The sequence below is a fragment of the Schistocerca americana genome, chromosome 4, assembly GCF_021461395.2.
Source record: "Schistocerca americana isolate TAMUIC-IGC-003095 chromosome 4, iqSchAmer2.1, whole genome shotgun sequence".
In the NCBI taxonomy this organism is placed as follows: domain Eukaryota; kingdom Metazoa; phylum Arthropoda; class Insecta; order Orthoptera; family Acrididae; genus Schistocerca; species Schistocerca americana.
Genome location: NC_060122.1, coordinates 276,209,757 through 276,232,185, shown reverse-complemented (window position 1 = coordinate 276,232,185; position 22,429 = coordinate 276,209,757). Strand labels below are relative to the sequence as shown.

The following is a 22,429-nucleotide window of genomic DNA, read 5'->3' as shown; positions in this document are numbered from 1 at the left end:
GAATCCAAACCAGATGATGGGTTTGGGATTCTGGGTGGTAAGAAAGGATTCCTCTAGACAGCTCATAGCCATATCTCGGATTTTTTTGTAGGTTATACCTTCAAAGTGTAAATAATTGTGGGCGAGGATACAGTCAGTCATAGTGACTAGGAATGAGGTTATAGGCTTCGAATCCATCATTGGGAAAGGTAACGTTCAATAGCAGTAAGGCCATGGGCATTAGGGATGTTAGTGTAAGCTGAAGTGGCATCAATAGTGATGAGCAGGGCACCAGGTGGTAAAGGAGCAGGAACTGTGGAGAGTTGGTGGAGAAAATGGTTGGTATCTGTAATATAGGAGTGTAGGTTGTGGGTAATGGGCTGAAGTTGTTGGTCTGGGAGAGCAGAGTTTCTCTCTGTGGGGGCACAGTAACTATCCACAATGGGGAGTCCTGTTTGGTTGGGTTTATAGACCCCAAATGGCCTTGCCATCAAATTACCCATCTTCAGCTGCAACCTCTCCTTTCACAATGACCTCTATCTGTTCAGATTCTGCCAGTCCTTAATCCTCATCAACAAAGTCCTGCAAAATCATGACAGTCAGGCCCAAACCTCGTTGTAATACCTTCCTCCATCTGTAAAATTCTCCTGCTATGCAATCTCAAATTCCTGGCTCCCTTATTGCACATAGAAACTCTTACCCTCCAGGAACTAGAGCACCATGCATAATGCCACCTCAAAAAGCTGTCCACCCTGTTCTCTTCCTACTCCCTACTTGGACTACCACTATCCACCACCTCCACCTCTACTACAACCTCCAAACCTCCCCCACATCCCATCACACCTGAAAAACTCTGCCTTGCAGAGCCACTACATTTATCCCATTCTCAAAAACTCACTCCCACCACACTATTGAATCCAGAACATATACAGACCTGAAAAACAGTCATGAACCTTTCCTCAAAAAGCCTCAGCCCCACAGAAATAGTTCTTTCCGAAGGCCTCACCTTTTGCTCCACTGCCAAATTAAATCTTGCAGAACTTGTTAAAGACCTCTCCGTATTCTGGTCCCTACAGTGGAAGCACTTTGTCGTCACCAACTCTACCAGTCAGACTCGACCAAAGACCAATGTTGAATCCTGCCTGACTCATTTCACTCATCTATCCAAATGTGATCCTTCACTGCCTCCAGATCACCCCCTGTTAACTTTCCTGAATTTGTTGACCTCAAATCTTGCATTACCATCATTCTCCAAATCCCTCAACATGCAAGCCAACCATACATCTGCAGAAAGAACTGCAACCCACCACGTAAAAACTTATCCTGCCCTTATAATCTTACCTGCTGACAAAGGCTCCACTACTGTTGTTTTGAACTACAGGATTGCCTATCAGGAGAACTGCCAGCTGTCAGATTCATCCACCTACAAACCCTGCCACAGTGACCCCATTCCACAAATGCAGCAGGATCTCCAGTTTCTCCTCGAATCCTTAGGCCTATCGCAGAACCTTTCTCCGGAGTCCATCTCTCTCCTTGCTCTTACCACTCCCCACACTCCTAAGATTCATAGACCCATTGTGGCCGATTACTGTGCGTAACTCTCTTAGACCCACACATTGAACCTATTACCCACAACCTCCCCTCCTATATAAAAGATACCAGTTCAACCACTAACTCTCCACAGTTTCTGCTCCTGCTAACATCCCAAATGCCCATGGACTTTCCGCTATTGAACACTACCTTTCCCAATGCCTGATGGATTCCAAATCTTCAACATCCTTTCTAGTCACCATGACTGAATATATCCTCACCCGCAATTACTTCTCCTCTGAAGGCATCACCTACAACAAATCAAGGGTATGGCCATGGACACCTGCATGGCACGAACCTATGCTAACCTATTCAAAGGCTGTCTAGACTACCCAGAATGCCAAACCTCTCACCTGGTTCAGATTCACTGAAGACATCTTCCTGATCTGGATCAAGGGTGAGAACATTCTGTCCACATTCCTCCAGATCCTCAACACCTTCTTCCCCATTAACTTCACCTGATCCTCTCAACCCAACAAGCCGCCTTCCTCGATGTTGACCTCCACCTCAAAGATGGCTGAATCAGTACCTCTTTCCATACCAAACCTACCAACCATTAGCAGTACCTCCACTTCAACATCTGCCACCCATTCCATACCAAGAGATTGTGTGTATCACACCTCTGTGCAGGGAGAATAAACATCATTAGGTGAAAGAATACCTGGATGAGTCCCTTCCGTATGGCCTTGCTACCCATGTCCATCGCATCTGTAGTGATGAGAAGTCTCTCTTGAAATACACCAAGGGTCTCACTGAGGCATTCACAGACTGTAATTATTCTCGAAATCTTGTACAAAAGCAAATCTCGCATGCTTTTATCTCTCCAGTCACCCACTATAACCCAAAATCCCACCGACTGGCCACAGACGAACATTCCCCTTGGGACTCAGTACCACCCGGAACTGGAGAAACTGAATCAGATTCTCTGCCAGGGTTTTGACTACCTCTCGTTGTACCCTGAAATGAGGGATGGCCTACCCACTATCCTTCCCACCCCTCCCACAGTGGTATTCTGCCACCCACCGAACCTACAAAGTATCCTTGTCCATCATCCCTACGCAACCCCTGCTCCCAACCCCTTTGTCCCATGGCTCATATCCCTGTAATAGACATAGATGCAAGACCTGACCCAAACATCCTCCCACCCCAATCTACTCCAGTCCAGTCACAAACATCATCCATCCTATCAAATGCAGGGCTACCTGTGAAACCAGTCAAGTGATCTACAAGCTAAGCTGCAATCACTGTGCTGCATTCTATGTGGGTATGACAACAAGCTGTCTGTCCGCATGAATGGCCACCAACAAACTGTGGCCAAGAAACAGCTGTACCATTCAGTTACTGAGCACACTGTCCAACATGATGCGCTTCATTTCAATGACTGCTTCACAGCCTGTGCCATCTAGGTCCTTCCCACCAACACCAGATTTTCTGAATTACGCTCATTGGTCATTGTCCTTACCCATCTACCCCTTCCCTGTACCCATTCCAGCACTACACAACCATCTATTCCACCAACACACCCACAGTCTTTGTACTTATCTTCTTTTCTTCTTCCCCCTCTGTCTAACCTCCTGACCACACCTAGCTGCCCTACTGTCTCCTCACCTCATGCCTGTGTGCTACCACAAGCAGCACTTTACTGTCCCTCACCCCATGCCTGTGTGCTACCACAAGCAGCACTTTACAGTCCCTCACCCCTACTATGCTATCCCTCCCCCTCTCCCAGCCTCCTCTTCCTCCTCACTGCGTAACTGATTCTCTCATCATGTGCTGCTGTTCACAGTCTGGCCTTGGCAGCCAGAGACAGAGAGAGAGAGAGAGAGAGAGAGAGAGTGTTTGTGTGTGTGTGTGTGTGTGTGTGTGTGTGAGAGAGAGAGATCTACTTCAGAAGAAGGCCTTTTGGCTGAAAGCTTACTTACTTGTTTAGCAGTCGTTTTGTTGTGCCTGTTTGTCATTCAACATGTCCTATATATGATAAGTAGCAGTCTATCCTTTTCATAATAAGATCATTGTTTCACATTGGATTTTTATTGTTTGACAAGAGAGACAAAATTCATCTGAAAAACAATGTTATTGTATCTGCCTTAAGAAGACTACAGGTCTGTGTTTGTCCACTGCTTTAGATTGTTGATCTGCTGTTTCATATTGTATATCCACTCTTTCAGAATTTTTAATCCACTTTTCCCTATCACATTGGATGTCATGAAACCTTATTGGTATTTTGACAATATTATGAAAAGAATAGTTGCTTCTTACCACATAGCGGAGATGCTGATAGGCACAACAGACTGTCAATCAGTGCTGTTTTCCGTTATTGGCATTTTGTATGAAATATAACTTTATAGTGTAACCTTTTGCATTCCTATTCTTTTAACTGTTGCATATCTACTTTATTCATTAGTTTTCTTTTCATGAATGTAACTACGGCTGTCATCTGACTTTCTACTGCTGGTCATATCACTGGCACTACTTAATTTACCATGAATACATAAGACTAAGTTTATAGCTGAACTTCTAAACATCACAAAGAAATATTACTATTTTTCATTCTGCTTTGTTCTGATATGATGTTTCTGTGCCTACTTAGCAATTCCACTATCATTCAGTCTTTTCTCCAACCTTGTGCTTCCTGATTTGCTTGAAGTCAGTGTTACTCGATTCTATCTCCTAAATGTATATCTAAGCCTTCATATTCTTGACTGCGAGTAGTTTGATACATAAATATCTATACTCCGTGCATTTTCCTATATTTAAAAATAATGATGTCTTTTAAGTAACTGATGTGGTAATCCTAGTGTTAAAATATGCAGTGAACTTGTCGAACATTGTAACGTATTAAGACCTACCATTTCGAGAACATAAATGGCAGGCAGACAATAATGAGAGAACATTGTGTACAGTAGTTCCATACCCAGGAATGTATTTTATGTTCCTTATGGCATCTTTCAATTATCAAATAAGCTACAATTCCCTCCTAATATGAAAAGTGAGAAGAGAACAGTGAACATAGCTTTAGCACTGAATAGTGAAATGTGCTATAATTTTCTGGTGTAGTTCTACTTTGTGATAACAGCTTTTAAAGTTGCATCAATAATGAATCAATATTAACATTTGATGCTGAAGAGTAGTATTTTCCTTACTGGTTTGTGAGACATAAACAACTGATGATTAGGTGACTGACATTCAAATGAGGAAACAGGGATCAACATATTGGTGCAGTTAAAATGTCTGTCTCTGAGCAAAGTGAGTGAATTGGCATATTGGATGAGGCACTATACTAAAATCTGAAAGGAACATGTTCAAATCTGTCTGAGGTTCTAGATTTAAGTTCACTATGATTACCCCTCATCAGTTAAGGCAAGTGACAGGATGCTTCCTTTTATAATGGCCTGGTTAATTTCCTTACCCATCCTTGACCAGTCCTAACTTGTGCTCTTTCATTAATGACCTTGTCACTGATGGGAAGTTAAATTCTAATCTTCTTGATGAGTTTTCTGTGATATGACAGGTAGACTCAAATTAAGAGTTTCTTTCTTAGCTTTCAGTTATCCCAGAACATTATGCCATTAGACTTTAATGGGTGGAGTTATATAAAAATTTCTAAACACATTCATTGTGGAAGAGCAAAGATATTTTTGTCGATTCTCATCCTCGAAACAGGTGGAATCCTCTCTTTCTGGACTCTTTGAGTGAACTGCCCCTCATTCATAAAATTCGCGAACCTATTCTTCTTTCCTCCTTGAGAAAGGAACTAAAAATTCAAAAGAGCTATTGCTACTTTTATACAGGCTGGAGAAAAACTGTGACATGAAATTGTAACCCTGAATAGCTGATGCCAGTAGGAACCAAAATTACTAATGTTGTCTAGGTTGACAACGAACCATTTTTAAACTACGGAAACTTGTCACCACACACTCCGATTGGCCATGGTATTGCCCTGTTGCCGTTCATCGGTTTACAGTCAGTGCTATGGTTTTCGGTTCCCACATACAGACGTCCCTTGCCCCGTCACTGCCCCAACATGATATGCACACGTGTCGAATAGGTTGTGCTGTTTGTCTCTACCTCACGTCAGAGGCATTCACATGTAAGCTTCGCTATGGAGCATACACATTACCTGTGATTTAGTCATATAGTAAGCATGGCGGCACACTATTCATTTGGAGAACAATGAGATAAGGTTTTTGTTTACGGATTAGCCGAAGGTAAAAAGGTCGATGGTTGTATGAGGAACAGTACCCAGCAAGACACCACTCATACCCACATACGTTTATAGCAGTTCACCAGCGACTTGGCGAAACAGGTTCATTAGCGAGATATCATGGTGATGCTGGAAGACCTTGAACATGATGAGATGCTGCATTTGAAGAGACTATTCTCGAGCACTTCGAGGAAGCAGCTACGACAAGTATTCGAGCGGTTGGACACAACATGGGGGTCACTCGTTGGTTAATGTGGGAGGCTTTGAGGGATGACGGCCAGCGACCATTTAGTTTCCACCGTGTCCAAGACCTAAATCCTGTGGTGGCCTATGAACACAGGCTAGGGTTTTGCCGGTGGTTTCTGCAATGTGTTGCATGAGATCCCAACTTTGCCGCTGTTGTGTTGTTTACTAACGAGTGCATCTTCCATTGGGATGGCCTTTACAACTCTCGAAATGTTCATTACTGGGCAAGGGGAAATCCTCATGTCCCATACGTTCATGGACACCAGGAATGATTTTCGCTCAGCATTTGGGTAGGCATTGTGGATGACCATCTGATTGAGCAGGTCCGTCTGCCTCATAGACTTAGCGGGGCAAACTACCTTCGCTTTTTGCAAGAAACTCTACCTGACGTGCTGGAAGATGTTCCCCTGGACATACGGTTACGCATGTGCTTGCAGCATGATGGGGCCCCCTCACCTAACAGTCATGCTGTGCGTGGATATCTAAATGAATTCTTCAACGGCTGAGTAATTGGCAGAGGTGCCCGTAGGATATGGCCCCCACAATCACTAGACCTCACGTCTTTGGACATTTTCCTGTGGGGATTCTTCAAGGTTCTATTTCACCCGCCCGGAAGTGAACCATCTAGAAACAAAGAGGAATTAATGGATCACATTCAACATGCTGCCAATCACATCAGGGCAATGCCAGGAATCCTTGAAAGAGTTCGACATACCAAGCTTGTGTCGCATCAGAGGGTCACCAGTTCAAGTACCTGCTTTAAGTAAACAATGTCCTAGCTACAAAAAAGGCCCTTTTCAGGGCAGACACAATTTGTAAAAGACTTACTGTACACAAACTAACAGCTGTTGATGGGTTTGTTCACTGTACGTCTTATCATGAAACTACAATGGATGTGTTGAGTCCCTGGCGGATTCGCTCCTAGGCACCCCGAGAGTGGAAGGCTGGCACGCTACCACTGAGTGTGCAGACCACTTTAGATACATCACGATCTCTGGCATGCAAAGCATTCATGGTCATACGTTGTCCAGAGCATCCAGCAACAGGGCATTCCCTAGGTTAATCGGAGCATGTGTGGTGCCAAGCTTTCGTAGTTTAAAAATTGTGCGTTGTCGACCTACACAACATTAGTAATTTTGGTTCCTACTGGTGTCAGCTATCCAGGGCTAAAATTTCAAGACACAATTTTTCTCCACTACTTAGAAATTCATCTCTTGAAGGTAAGAAATGTCCGACCATTATGAAATTACTTGTACAGTTAATTACTGGTGTGGAAACATACAAATGTAATAGTAATAAAGCTGTCTATCACTCTTATCCTTTTTTTTAAGTTAATCCCTCCCTTTCTTAAATTTTACTCCAGATAAATATATTTGATAATACCTCATAAAATCATTTCCCAGATAACAACGAAAACCTTTTTGAAAACCCCTAAAAAATAAACAAAGAACTGCATTAGAAATTATCTACCAAATAGTAAACAGTGCTCCCAGTTCTGTTCATTCATGGCCTGAATCATTTCATTTCCAGTTTTGTTCAACCAGACATGTGGTTTCACAATGGTTCATTTGTATGACTAGGTTTTTCTCTCCTTTTTAGGGTTCTGTAACTCAGTTGGTAAAATCAGAATGCTTGTGGGATCGCTTTGTTGTCTGCCTGCGTGTCCAGCTGACTGTTAAAAGCCCTTTTTCTCAGGAAAAGACAGACAAATCAAGTTGAAATTTATGTCACATACTAAGGCCATCAGCCCCTTGGCGATGTAAAAAATCGAAGCTTCTAAGTCAGTGCAGTCAAAAGATACAACTATTTGTGTCATATATTTTGGTATTGGCAAACTACCTCACTGAAACCAGTAGGCAAAAAGGAAGGTTTGACAGTGAACCAAAGGAAAGAATATGAAAATTGTAAACTTGTAATTATATTGCACATGAAATTTTTTTGTCTTTTCTTATTTGATGCACTGTCTATTCAATCATCTATTAAGAACCCTTTTTCTCAGTAACTAATAGACTTATCCAATTGGAGGTTATACCACATATTAAGGCCTACAGTCCCTTGGCAGTGTAAAACATAGAAGCTTCTAAGTCAATGCAATAAAAAAGTATGGCCATTTATGTCACATATTTTGATGTCACACACTCACTCATCAAAGCCTGTAGGATACTTCCCATTGATCTACAGTCATGAAATTTGGCAAGAAGTAAGGTTTCACGGTAAAAGTAAAGAAAAAATCCAAAAATTGTTGATTTGTAATTGTATTGTACATGAAAAATACATTTCTTTTGTCATTTGTTATCTGTCGTCAGACAATCAGTAGTTCTGCATTCAGGCTGACTGGGTCAAAATGGTAAAAGTTGAACATCAGACAAGGAATATCCTTATTGCTCAAATGATGCATTTTGGAATCTATCCACCTTCAGGTATGCAGGAACAATCACTGTACATACATATGGCATTTCAAGTTGTATGTGAAACAAACGTTTGCAGTCTGTCAGTGTTTGTTTCACATACAACTTGAAGTACCATATGAACGTGCAGTGATCACTCGTGGATTTATGATGGTGGGTAAATTCTGAAGCACATCACAATAAAGTCATTCCTTGCCTCATGTTTGACTTTTACTGCAGTGACCCAGTCAGCCTGAACAGAGAACTACTGATTATTATAACAATGGTAACCTGTCTTCAGCATGACTTTACGTCACATTTATTTATTTTTTCCCACTTCGAATCACCCATCTTTGGGGTATGTAAGATCAATCACTTCTTAGATGCTTGTGCTCTCCTTTTCTCCAAATAGTTCTTATTCTATCTGATCTCTTCTTTCTTTCCTCCTCTGATATCTGAATCAGTTTCCTGGTGTTGATCTTAATTTGGAACGTTTTAGTTTTGTCTTTGGTCAGCGTCTTGGCTGAACCATTCTTTAACATGGCTTCGGTAATCTGGAGATCTCTCAAATCCTTTTCCGCTTCCTTAAACCAGTTGGGTTTAGTATTGTTTGTGATTTTGGAATTTGGGACTCATGATCTACCTCAAAATTTTCCTCTCCTCGATTTCCAATTTCTCCATTTGCCCTTTTCTCCCCATGACTAGTGTCTCTGTTGCATAGAGTGCTTCTGGCTTAATTATTGTGTTATAATGTCTTATTTTGGTGTTCCACAAGAGGGCTTTCTTATTGAATATGTTGTTGGTTTTCTGGGAAGCTAGTTCCATTTTGGTCCTTCGTGCTTCCATTGCTTTCCCTTCAAGGTTGTTCCATTCAGTGCATTCCCCTAGGTACTTGAAACTCCTAAACACTTCTATTTTTTGAGCTCATACTTTAATTCTCATAGGAGTATCTAGTATATTCGTTATAATTGTACTTTTTACCAGTTAAACTTAAAACACTGCCCTTTCAGAACTATCTGTATTATTCACATTGTTCCCCAAGAACTCAACTAATGCCCCACATACTACATTTGGTTCTTCCAGAGCCATTTGACCTTGAAATAGATTGATTCCACACCACAGTCTCCCAAATCCACAATGCTTTAATCAGTTCCACCCTATAAAGATTATATTCTGACACAGAACGGATAACTTCAGCTTTTATGGTTCACAATGTATTGAAGTTGCAGCCCAGATGTCACACAGTAAGTTTGCCAAAAACTTATAAAACAGTCAGTTCTGCTGAGTACTTGTGGGTTCTCCTGAAACAGCAAATCCATATCAACTTTGTGAAGGTTGCACTGAAGTCTGTAATATAGGACATGCCATAATACTTCTGTCATCTCATTATAAGACTGGAATGGCAGATTCTTGCTCTACTGAAACCAAAGAATGGTTGCTTGGTACTAGAAGAACCAACTAATTAAGTGAACATACAGATAACGCACAAGCAGTTTAAATTCTGGATGTCTGCCTAGACAGAAAGTATCTTTCAATATGATTAGCATGAGGTACATCTCTTGTATTTTTAAGCCCTGATTTTGTGCATAAACCAATACAACAGTATGGAAAAGCTTTGAACTCTTCAGTTTTGCAGTGGAATCTTTACAGTGATGGATAACAAAAATACAATTTTTTGGGGTTGCATTGAAAATGTTTCATCACTCAAATCTTTTAAAAAGTGAAGTCATATTTTATTGCTTCTTATGCATACCTGGTGGAAAAATTAAAATGTGTAACATAAAATTTCTTCTTCCATACCTTCAAGAGTAATAATTAATCTGTAACCATGTATACTTGATTCATAAGGATCAGCCTCTATATTATTGTATATTAGATAATAGTAGAACTGCCTACATGTAACAAGTCAATGTGTAATTTGTGCAACTATAACCTCCGATGGCAAGTATAATTAATGAAATTTTCTCATCCCATCTACCAAGAAAGGCTGGTTTTAGGCACATTGGTTTTGGGCAAAAAACCAAATTTTCAAAACTAATAACTTTACTTGGTTGATAGCCTGAGAATATTTCCTGGAATTTCGCTTCAATCCTTATGTTTCATCCTGATACACATGCGCCTTCTCTCTCTCTCTCTCTCTCTCTCTCTCTCTCTCTCTCTCTCTCTCCTCTCTCCCCCCCCCCTCCAACCCCTCCCCCTCTCCCACTCCTCTACCTCCTCCTCCCCCTCTCCCTTTCCCACTCCTCTACCTCCTCCTCCCCCCTCTCCCTTTCCCCCTCTCCCCCTCCCTCCCTCTGTGCGTGTGCGTGCGTGTGGGCGCGCACGCAGGTGCTTGTGCATGTGGGTGCGTGCATACAACATACACAAACACACACATATATATTCACATCATTCATTGCAGTATAATTGTAAGCATTATGTTGCCATATGTCTCTTTTCAATTCAATTCTTAGGATGGGAAAATGATTATATGGGATGCATTTACAACTAACAAAGAACATGCTGTTACAATGCCTACTACATGGGTGATGGCTTGTGCATATGCTCCATCAGGAAATTTGGTTGCATGTGGGTAAGTTACAGGTTTAGCTGGTTGCATGCTATGTTATTCCAGAAAATCATTTTTTCCTTTGATGTTGTGGAACTGTAAGCATGGATATGTGCTTTAGGTGAGCTGCAACAAAATCACTACCTTGGAAATAGAAATTTAATCTTTTTTTTTTTTTTTTTTTTTTTTTTTTTTTTTTTTTTTTTTTTTTTTTTTTTTTTTTTTTTCCCCTCTCTCAATTGTTTGGCCTGCATTAAGGTTTCACTTGGTGAGTGCATTGGCTTCCTTACTTGCATGCTATTCTCTTTAATGTAACTTTTAAGTAATAGCCAGTGAATGCCGTTAAACTATAGCATGATACCATTTAAGCAAAACAGTGCACTATCAATTGTTGAAATGGCATAGTGAGAGCATAAAATAAGACTGGTGCAAAATAAAGAAAAGATAAATGTGTATACAGATTGCATGAAAAGTTTTCAGTCCCCTTCATTTTGACATTGTTCTAAGTGCAATTTGGAAATGGAATTGGGTATTTTCAATTTTCATTCCTTTTTTAAATGTTATCTCCTTTCTTCATTGTTTTTGCTTATGAAGTTAACTGTTTTACAAACACGCGTGGTGATCACAATTTCTGCTGTTCTTGGTCATTACCTTTTAAAAAACTTCATGCTGCACTCAAGTTATATTATGAAATAAAAAATATATTTTTATGCTGTTCAAAACAAGAGTTCATTACAAACAAAAGCAAAAAGCAGGAAAATAAAAATAATTTTTTTTCAGACTACAGAAATGTGTAACAGTAATTGATGCACAATAAGAGAGATTTTTCATAAAAATGAGTCTTATGTTAAAGCAGAGATAATTGCGTTGTATACACTGACACATTTATGCCTCAAGATGGTTGGTGGTAACAGTTATAATTTTGTGTTGACACTCATTGTGAAAAACTTACATTACCTTGTCTTGTTAAATTTATGTCTTTAGAACACATACAGCTTGATTCTGAGAATCTAGACGTTTTATGTAGGAGTAGGAATATGTTTACCAGATAACATAAATTTTCAAAGAAGGTAATGCAATATAAGTAGAGCACTGGCATATTTTGTTGGATCTAGGTACCAGTGCAGGGATCTTCATAATTAGTCTTATGTGGACCGAAAATATAGTGAACTGTAATAAAGATTCACTGAAACTGCATGTGTGGTAAGTGTTATGGTGAATACCCTAAATATTTTGGAAAGATTTTAATGTAATGGATGGTTTAAATTATTTCAGCTTTTGATTTTCTTAATATGCAGTTTTCTTTGTTTTCCCTTAGTATATATTGTAAAACATGATCTCAGTAGTTTCATACTGCTAATTATTCTTGGAATCTTTGTAATTCAGGCAGAAGCTCAAAGTTTCAAGGAAATACGTCACTGCCTCAATTCAAACTTGCAATATCCAATTTTAAGTATTTTTATAAGGTTATAAGAATTGAAATTACATTGGGGAAAGCTTTTGATCAGTTATGAAATTCCCAGTTTTATTTTAAAATTATTTTGCTGAAAAGACTTACATTTGATCTATGGTTGTTGATAAATTCATTTTCTGTTTTATTTCTGTGGCCTCAGTTGTTTTTTTTTGGAATCTGCATGTATTACCCAGTATGTGCTGTCTTTGGGTATTAAATCCTTGCATCTCTTTAAGCGTGGAATAAGTAGTAGATGGCTCTTTCTTGTTGTTAGTGACCTGTTGTGTATATATGCTATAATGTGTATGGACATCATATATATCTGCAGCACAGTATAAAACTTTTTAAATTCACTATTGCTGACACCTGACTATTTGTTATGAGAGATCGTACAACTCTGTTGGAGTTTAAAGTGTATCCTGTACTTTACTGCCTCAGTTAAACACTTTTTTTTTATAATATGACTATACAATCATTATTTGACTGATAGTAACTAGTTGTATCATAAAAATAAATATGCAGCTGACAATGGGACTGACCCTCTTCGATTTGGCCCATACTGTATGGGATTTGAAATCAATGCCCCAACAGCAATCTCCTAAAACATCACCTAATTTAAAAAAGAAAGAAAGAAAATAGAAAATTGCCTTTGAAGTATCTATTATTCACAAGTGTGGTTAAGTACCAAACATTTTTTTCTTTAGTAACATAGACACCGATAGTTTAGTGTGTACTGCTATGGTCTTGAGATCATAAAGTTGCTAATTCAAATCTCAGTAGTAGCAACTTTTTGTATTCAAATTGTATATTTAATATCAAATGGTAATATTAATTGTCCACCCCTCATGGTCTCGCGGTAGCGTTCTCGCTTCCCGAGCACGGGGTCCCGGGTTCGATTCCCGGCGGGGTGAGGAATTTTTCCTGCCTCGAGATGACTGGGTGTTATTTTGTCGTCTTCATCATTATCATTCATCCCCATTACGGTCGGAGGAAGGCAATGGCAAACCACCTCCACTAGGACCTTGCCTAGTAAGGCGGCGCGGTTCTCCCGCGTCGCTCCCCTACGCTCTGTAAAGAAGTATGGGACTCATCATCATCATCAATGTTAATTAACAAATATTGAATCATACTATATAATAAAAACAACATATTTTATTTTTAATTATTGCTTGTTTGAAAATAAATTAAAATTTAATACATACTTGTGAAATTCTTATTGTAATATAATAAAATTATCTGCATTAATAATACTCTTCAAACTCTGGAAATAAAAAAAAAGTATTTTATTTTCTGTTTGATGTTTCAGATTTTTTACAAAGTTTTGTTTTGTTATGACATACATTTTTCATCCAATTAGTAATTAAAAATAAAAAGATTTTGTGTTTACTAAAAGCAATTTTTTCAATATTTATTAATAAACATGGATTTTCAATAAAAGCAAAAAAGTGTTGCTACTACTGTGATTCAAATGAATGACTTTACATAGAATTCAGTGCTGTGTACTGAGTGTGTGTGTCTTATTTAAATGTATTGTAGTTCTTTAGGATATTCATCTCTGGGCACAGTGTTTCAGTTGGTATGAATAAAAGGACCAGTCCACAAGGTCCTCTTGTGAGATGGTAAAACGAAGAATATATTTTAATTTTGTTTAATTTGTTAGCCTGTATAAAAAGTTGCAAATTCTGTAATTAAGAGAAGGGTACTCAGCATTAATTTAGCAGTAATTTTATGTGGCAACTTACCACCAAACTATCATGTAACATGTTTCATAGTATCATATGCACATCCTCACAGTCAGTGTAATCAACTGTTTAATGCTGCATAACAACCACAGACTGTACTCAGTACTACCAATAACTGCCCAGCTAATTTACATGCAGTGTTCCCTTTTATTACAGTGAGGGAAATTTTCTGCAGCCTTGGAGAGGTTTGTCTAGCTGGCTCACAACATGGGAGTTTGTTTAAAGGGACCAGGGATGTGCGTCTACATGCTCTTTGATTCATCAGGTTTAGAACCCTGTCATGGAATGGGAGAGTGTTTTTGCCTTCCTCCCCATGCCACAGTTTCATAGGTTAATTATAATAAAATCCACAGCAGTAGAAGTTTGTTTAACTTATTTAGAGAATTATTGCGAGTCGGAACTCACAAGGTCTGCTGCAATTGGCCGGTGATATTCCTACACTGGGAGAAAGAACCAAGTTTCAGATAGACAAAACATGCCATTAGGAGATGGGAGAGTAAATACTTGCTGCCACACGACTGATGAGACGAGGCATGCTGTCATATAGAAGGGTGTCTCCACTTTAGCACTAAGTACAGTGGGCAAGCTGGACTCAGAATTGCCAGCCAGTTTTGCTGTCGCCTTCCACATACGCTCCATGTGAGACGGGTAAGAATGAGCTGGTGATGCAGTAACCAAGTCAGTGGCGCCACAATGCTTGTTAACTTTCATCAGTGGCTAATTCCATAGCTGTAACATTTATAGTCAGTTAGTTGCTCCCATTATGCATTTTTGTGATTCTACTGGTGTTCGTACGTATTTTTCTGGGTTCTTTCTTCAAACCACTAACCACTCTTGCAGTCGTTGGCAGTGTCTGTAATTTATTCTCATGATTATGCTTCTATTGTGGTCACTAATGTGCCAATATTAGATTTCCCAATTATGAGGGTAGTTTGATAAGTTTGGTAAATTTCTGAGAAAGAATGCAGCATTTTTGTTGTACCGTCATGGTTGGTAAGCTTGATTATTCCAAGGGTCGTATTAAGAATTTCAACAATGTACAGCATACAGTTCAGTGTTGAAAGCCATCTCAATTGGTCAGTGAGTCAACTGTGATTGAAAATGAAAAAAAAACTGTTTTTTGTACTGTTATCAAACATTTTCATTTGAGTTGGTGGACTGCCACACAGAGCAAAACAGAATTGGATAAAGTTTGCATGGACTCTGCACCATCATTGAAGACCATTTGCTTTTGGATTAATGAATTTAAATGTGAGTTTACATGCACCAAAGACAAAGCCCACTCCAGCTGCCCATTTGAGGTCCCTACAAAGGAAACCAATGAAAAAGTCCATGATACGGCAATGCCAAATAAAGCTTTGTGAGATGGAGAATTGGCTGTGAAGAAGGTGTGTGTGAGGTGGGCACCACGACTGTTCACAGTTGATCAAAAGCACATCTGGCACAACGTTTCAAGACAATGCTTAGTTGCAATCTGCATGACTTTTTATGTGCCGATTTGTGACTGTTGATGAAATATAGATCCATCATTACACACCAGATTCAAAACAGTGGACAAATGCTAGCGAAAGTACACCGAAGAAGGCAAAGACCGTTTTGTCAGCTGGTAAGGTGATCACCACTGCTTTTTGGGACTCCAAAGGTAGAATCCTCATAGATTACTTGAAACAGGGCAGAATCATAACTGGAGCCTATTATGCTTCATTGTTGGTTCGTTTGAAATTTGTTTTGGCTGAAAGGAAGAACAAAATTGGCACAAAAAAAGTACTTTTTCACCAGGATAATGCAGCATCCCACACATCAGTGTGATTTGGGCATTAAATTGGTTCCTCATCCACTCTATTCAGTCACAAGTGACTGTTTCCTGTTCCCTAATTTGAAATTTTGACCTGGCTTGGGAAGAAATTTACATCAAATGAGGAAGTTATAGTTGCAATCAATGAGTATTTTGCAGAGTTTGACAGAGCCTATTGGTTGGATGAGATGAAAAAGGTGGAAAGTCGCTGGAGCAAGTGTATATCCCCCAAAGGAGACTATGTTGAGACTTACCAAACCTCCCTCATATAATCTCGTATCTATTTATTAAATTTTCTTTTACTTATCTCAGTGGGCAACTCACATGTGGATGCTTCATGGTAATAAACTCAATGGTTCCAGTGACCGCTACTTTCTGTTGTGGATAGATGACCACTTTCATTAAAATATCCATGTGTGGTGTGGTAAGCATATTTTCATGTTTTATTGGTCCATTGCCATTAGTGATTATTAAATAAGATTTTTCCCGTGTATGAGATTAATATTTCCTCAATCTTTTTTTGAGCTTGCCTTATCTGTAGGTCACCAGGGATCAAACGTATAGCATCGCAGGGGCATGCTAAACAGCTCAACTGTCACCTCACATTAACAGGCAAGCACTGAAAAAAGGACACAAAAGAATCTCTGATTGTATGGGTGGCAAGCATGGCGAATATGTAGACATACGTAGTGATGAGTGGGAAGAGTAAATGTCACTAATGCTAAAATTTGGGAGATTTCTATCATGTGGTCATATGAAAAATCTTGGACATGAGATGCCTGATGTGACTGAAGTGGACTATCTAGCAAGAATTGTTGCTACCTGTTATATTGTTTGAACTGCACTTTTTTAACAGATGTGATAGAACATTATGTAACAGTCTCTCGTCGATGTAGAAGCTGGGAGATGCCACTTTAAACAACGTTTTCAAATATACGACTTTGCGCAAATATGCACATAAACAGAGCTATTACAGAAATGTATTAACATGACTTTTTATTATCAGTAAAGCAGTGGTAATATTGGAATTTTGTCATTTTCACTTATAATTATCTAGTCGTTCTGCACAAGTATTCCCAATCTCAAAACTAATAACTCTGCTCTTTGCTGTCATCCTTGAAAACCTCTATCAATATTGTGGAAAAAGGATTTTGTATAATAGGAAAATAAATAGTCCAAAAATTTAACCTATGTTGCACAGTTGGATGGAAAAATCATATCCTGACATGTGAGATTGTAAAGTGAAAACTCTTGTTGTCTTAAGATGATTCATAAAATTGTTGCAGATTATGTTGTATAGTGTATAGGTTGCCAGTTCAGTGAAAAGGTGTCATATTATGAGTCAAAAGGTTTAAATCCTCAATCAGTGTTGTGATTTGCTTTGCAAGACTAAAGCAAGTTTTGACCTTTGGAAATGACATGAGTATGTGAATCATTTTAGTTTGCACTGTGATTTGGATCATCATCATCTTCACTTCAAACATTAGTGTTTTTCTTTTTTTATGATACCCATCGCTTCCTCCACCTTCCTTGACTTCTCCCAGCTATCTTAAATCTTCTCATTTGGAGAGCTAATCTTTTTCATACATTCTTTCAGGTGTTCATTCCAGTCTTTCCATTTTCTTCTATTTTATTGAGGATATTAAATATATTCATTTATTTCCTGATTTCCAAATCTGTTGGCTTTTGTGCACATCCCTTTCCTGCTCTTAGATATCTCATCTCTGTTGCTTGGATGCAAATTTCTTAGTGTTTATGTATAACCCACAATTCACTTCTATAAACAAGAATTTTCTTATAAAATTTCACTCCTCTTCCTTTGTGCATTTCATTTGTTCCACATATGTGCTAGAACTTGGCTAATTTTTTTCTACGTCTTTGTTATAGTCATATGTGATGCCGCAATCTAAATGGTGAAAATGTTAAACCTTGTCTATTATTCTGTTGTAAAAAAAAATAAATAAGTAATAATAATAATTAAAAAAATCAGAACTTTTGTTGCACAACATGCTTTCTTTTGATTTTTGTCTTTTTTTTTTTTTTTTTTTTTTTTTTTTTTTTTTTTTTTTTTTTTTCCTAATATTGTCAAATGATACTCTTTACAAATCATACCTAATAAATGTATTCCCCTCTGTACGTTATCTTCGTTTTCAGCCTGCAGTGTGGCATTGTCTGCATATAAAAGACAATTAAATTGGAAATTTCTGTTAATCTTAATTCCCTTGTTAAAAAATCTCCTTCCATTTCCAGATTGCATAATCTAAATAAATGTTTAAAAGGATGGGTGAAATTTTGCACCCTTGTCTATCTCCTTTGTGCTTATAGTCTGTGTTAGAGTACCATTTACATCTAAAATCAATACCATGTATCTGCGCAGATTATTTAAAACATTTATTAAATGTTGTGGATGTTCACTTTTCCTCCCTAATTCCCACAGTTTCTCTCTGTCAACAGAAATTACGAACGTTCCAGAATTTTTTGAACGGACAACATGTATGAATTTCATTACAGATCAGTCTAATTTACAATGAAAATAATCAAATATGTAAATAATATCAATACATATTACATGTTTGTGGATTATTCATAAAATATCAAATATAATTTCTTCCTAGCATATTTCCTAGCTTAAATAAAAATGTGCTTCATTTCAGTAATAACAATCTTTCGAGAATGACCCTGGCAGACAGAATAATGCTTTGCAGTTACTTAGTAAAACTTATTTTAGTTTGACTCTGTTCTTTACTTTCAAATAACATCAGCTTTAAAACATCTGGTATAGACAACGATTATAACTGTATTTCAGTGATTTTAAGGTAATAGTATGGTTTCAAACATTCCTACCAATTACTGTCTTTACTTGAGGCAAGAGGAATACAATGTACAGATTTATTTCATCCTAACATTTCCCAAAATATAGCATTACTTATATTGTCCTTATTTGGCTATGCATAGGATTGCTGTTGACATGTTATTAGCTTTTTAATTAATTTATGTAAGAATCTGCTCTTAAGAAACTTTAAAGAATCAGAAAGGTCCTAGCTGTTATGTTTTCGTCTCCTTGTTTAAACATCGATATTACCTTTGCTTGTGACCATGCTTCTGGAATAGCTCTACTTCTCCACAGTTTAGCAGTTCAGAGTTAATGCTGTCTATACCAGGAGCTTTCGTGTTATTTGTAGAGTTGAGGGCTTATCTTAGTTCATCCATACATAAATCATCTATGCATCCTATTTCAGTTTCATCGTCTCTATTCTCTGTGTAGCATGTTTCTTTGTATCACAAGTTCTTGTAATGTTCTATTCATTTTGCACAATGGATGTTGCATATTTGAGCAATTTCTGTTTCTGTTTGAATAGCGCGCTTTCTTGATGTTGTAAGCTATCATTTGCCTTCTGTGAATGTAGCCTATTATTATGCTTGTAAACCTTTAAGTTCTCCCTGTAACTGGCAGGATAGAGGAAGAAAACAGCATGCCACGCTCATTGGACCATATCAATTGATGGTCATATCAGCTTCAAGTTGTTGAGTGCTTTTCAATGCCAGAATACATCGTGTTAAGAATGTAGGCAGTTTGTTTATGCCTACTTGTTTTTTATCCATTGTCCTTTTTGTTTTGTTGTGTTTACAGCAGAAAAATAGTTGGGGAGGTCAGTGTGAGATGGATGTGCAAATAAACAGAGTGTACACAATAAATTGAAGATCTAACATTCTAAATTGCTAAGGACTGAAAGTAATGTTTTGAGATATAACAAAAAAATATATGTATAAACTATATTGCAAATTGAGATAAAGTTGCATTGAATTGTTCAGAAAGAGAGAATTAAACACTTGAGAGCAGAAGGTATCTTACACACTATCTTATTCATACTAAATGGGCTAGTCAGACAGAGATATCATGCCATAATACATACCTAAATATAATTTTCTTAGAACATGACAAACAATATGAAAGAGAAATCAGTTTGCATTATCATTACAGAAATGGCTGAAAAATTGCCCTTGGTAATATGGTCTAAAGGCTACCATAGCAAGCAGACTGTCATGGAATATTTTGCAGCACTGAAAGCTGGGTATGAATGAAGTCAGTGTTGTTGTTGTTGTGGTCTTCAGTACTGAGACTGGTTTGATGCAGCTCTCCATGCTACTCCATCCTGTGCAAGCTTCTTCATCTCCCAGTACTTACTGCAACCTACATCCTTCTGAATCTGCTTAGTGTATTCATCTCTTGGTCTCCCTCTATGACTTTTACCCTCCACGACTTTTACCCTCCACACTGCCCTCCAATGCTAAATTTGTGATCCCTTGATGCCTCAGAACATGTCCTACCAACCGGTCCCTTCTTCTTGTCAAGTTGTGCCACAAACTCCTCTTCTCCCCAATTCTATTCAATACCTCCTCATTAGTTATGTGATCTACCCATCTAATCTTCAGCATTCTTCTGTAGCACCACATTTCAAAAGCTTCTATTCTCTTCTTGTCCAAACTATTTATCGTCCATGTTTCACTTCCATACATGGCTACACTCCATACAAATACTTTCAGGAACGACTTCCTGACACTTAAATCTATACTCTATGTTAACAAATTTCTCTTCTTCAAAAACACTTTCCCTGCCATTGCCAGTCTGCATTTTATATCCTCTCTACTTCGGCCATCATCAGTTACACTCCTGGAAATGGAAAAAAGAACACATTGACACCGGTGTGTCAGACCCACCATACTTGCTCCGGACACTGCGAGAGGGCTGTACAAGCAATGATCACACGCACGGCACAGCGGACACACCAGGAACCGCGGTGTTGGCCGTCGAATGGCGCTAGCTGTGCAGCATTTGTGCACCGCCGCCGTCAGTGTCGGCCAGTTTGCCGTGGCATACGGAGCTCCATCGCAGTCTTTAACACTGGTAGCATGCCGCGACAGCGTGGACGTGAACCGTATGTGCAGTTGACGGACTTTGAGCGAGGGCGTATAGTGGGCATGCGGGAGGCCGGGTGGACGTACCGCCGAATTGCTCAACACGTGGGGCGTGAGGTCTCCACAGTACATCGATGTTGTCGCCAGTGGTCGGAGGAAGGTGCACGTGCCCGTCGACCTGGGACCGGACCGCAGCGACGCACAGATGCACGCCAAGACCGTAGGATCCTACGCAGTGCCGTAGGGGACCGCACCGCCACTTCCCAGCAAATTAGGGACACTGTTGCTCCTGGGGTATCGGCGAGGACCATTCGCAACCGTCTCCATGAAGCTGGGCTACGGTCCTGCACACCGTTAGGCCGTCTTCCGCTCACGCCCCAACATCGTGCAGCCCGCCTCCAGTGGTGTCGCGACAGGCGTGAATGGAGGGACGAATGGAGACGTGTCGTCTTCAGCGATGAGAGTCGCTTCTGCCTTGGTGCCAATGATGGTCGTATGCGTGTTTGGCGCCGTGCAGGTGAGCGCCACAATCAGGACTGCATACGTCCGAGGCACACAGGGCCAACACCCGGCATCATGGTGTGGGGAGCGATCTCCTACACTGGCCGTACACCACTGGTGATCGTCGAGGGGACACTGAATAGTGCACGGTACATCCAAACCGTCATCGAACCCATCGTTCTACCATTCCTAGACCGGCAAGGGAACTTGCTGTTCCAACAGGACAATGCACGTCCGCATGTATCCCGTGCCACCCAACGTGCTCTAGAAGGTGTAAGTCAACTACCCTGGCCAGCAAGATCTCCGGATCTGTCCCCCATTGAGCATGTTTGGGACTGGATGAAGCGTCGTCTCACGCGGTCTGCACGTCCAGCACGAACGCTGGTCCAACTGAGGCGCCAGGTGGAAATGGCATGGTAAGCCGTTCCACAGGACTACATCCAGCATCTCTACGATCGTCTCCATGGGAGAATAGCAGCCTGCATTGCTGCGAAAGGTGGATATACACTGTACTAGTGCCGACATTGTGCATGCTCTGTTGCCTGTGTCTATGTGCCTGTGGTTCTGTCAGTGTGATCATGTGATGTATCTGACCCCAGGAATGTGTCAATAAAGTTTCCCCTTCCTGGGACAATGAATTCACGGTGTTCTTATTTCAATTTCCAGGAGTGTAATTCCCTCAGCATCACCCGACTTAATTCGACTACATTCCATTATCCTTATTTTGCTTTTGTTGATGTTCATCTTATATCCTCCTTTCAAGACACTGTCCATTCCGTTCAACTGCTCCTCCAAGTCCTTTGCTGTCTCTGACAGAATTACAATGTCATCGGCGAACTTCAACGTTTTTATTTCTTCTCCATGGATTTTAATACCTACTCCGAATTTTTCTTTTGTTTCCTTTACTGCTTGCTCAATGTATAGATTGAATAACATCGGGGAGAGGCTACAACTCTGTTTCACTCCCTTCCCAACCTCTGCTTTCCTCTCATGTCCCTCGACTCTTATAAGTGTCTTATGAAGTCAATAGTTATGCCTTTCTTTAGAATTTTTACACTTTTTCACTG

General features: G+C 39.5%; 1 protein-coding gene across 3 annotated transcripts in view; it reads left to right on the top strand.

Moving 5' to 3' along the window:
- The window catches only part of LOC124612241 (guanine nucleotide-binding protein subunit beta-5), a 156,177-nt gene that overhangs the window by 70,549 nt on the left and 63,199 nt on the right, over nucleotides 1–22,429 (top strand). For all 3 annotated transcript variants that reach the window (XM_047140315.1, XM_047140316.1, XM_047140317.1), the window contains one exon: nucleotides 10,860–10,978. In XM_047140315.1, coding sequence (XP_046996271.1) covers nucleotides 10,860–10,978 — 119 coding nt within the window. The remainder of the gene's footprint in view (nucleotides 1–10,859; nucleotides 10,979–22,429) is intronic.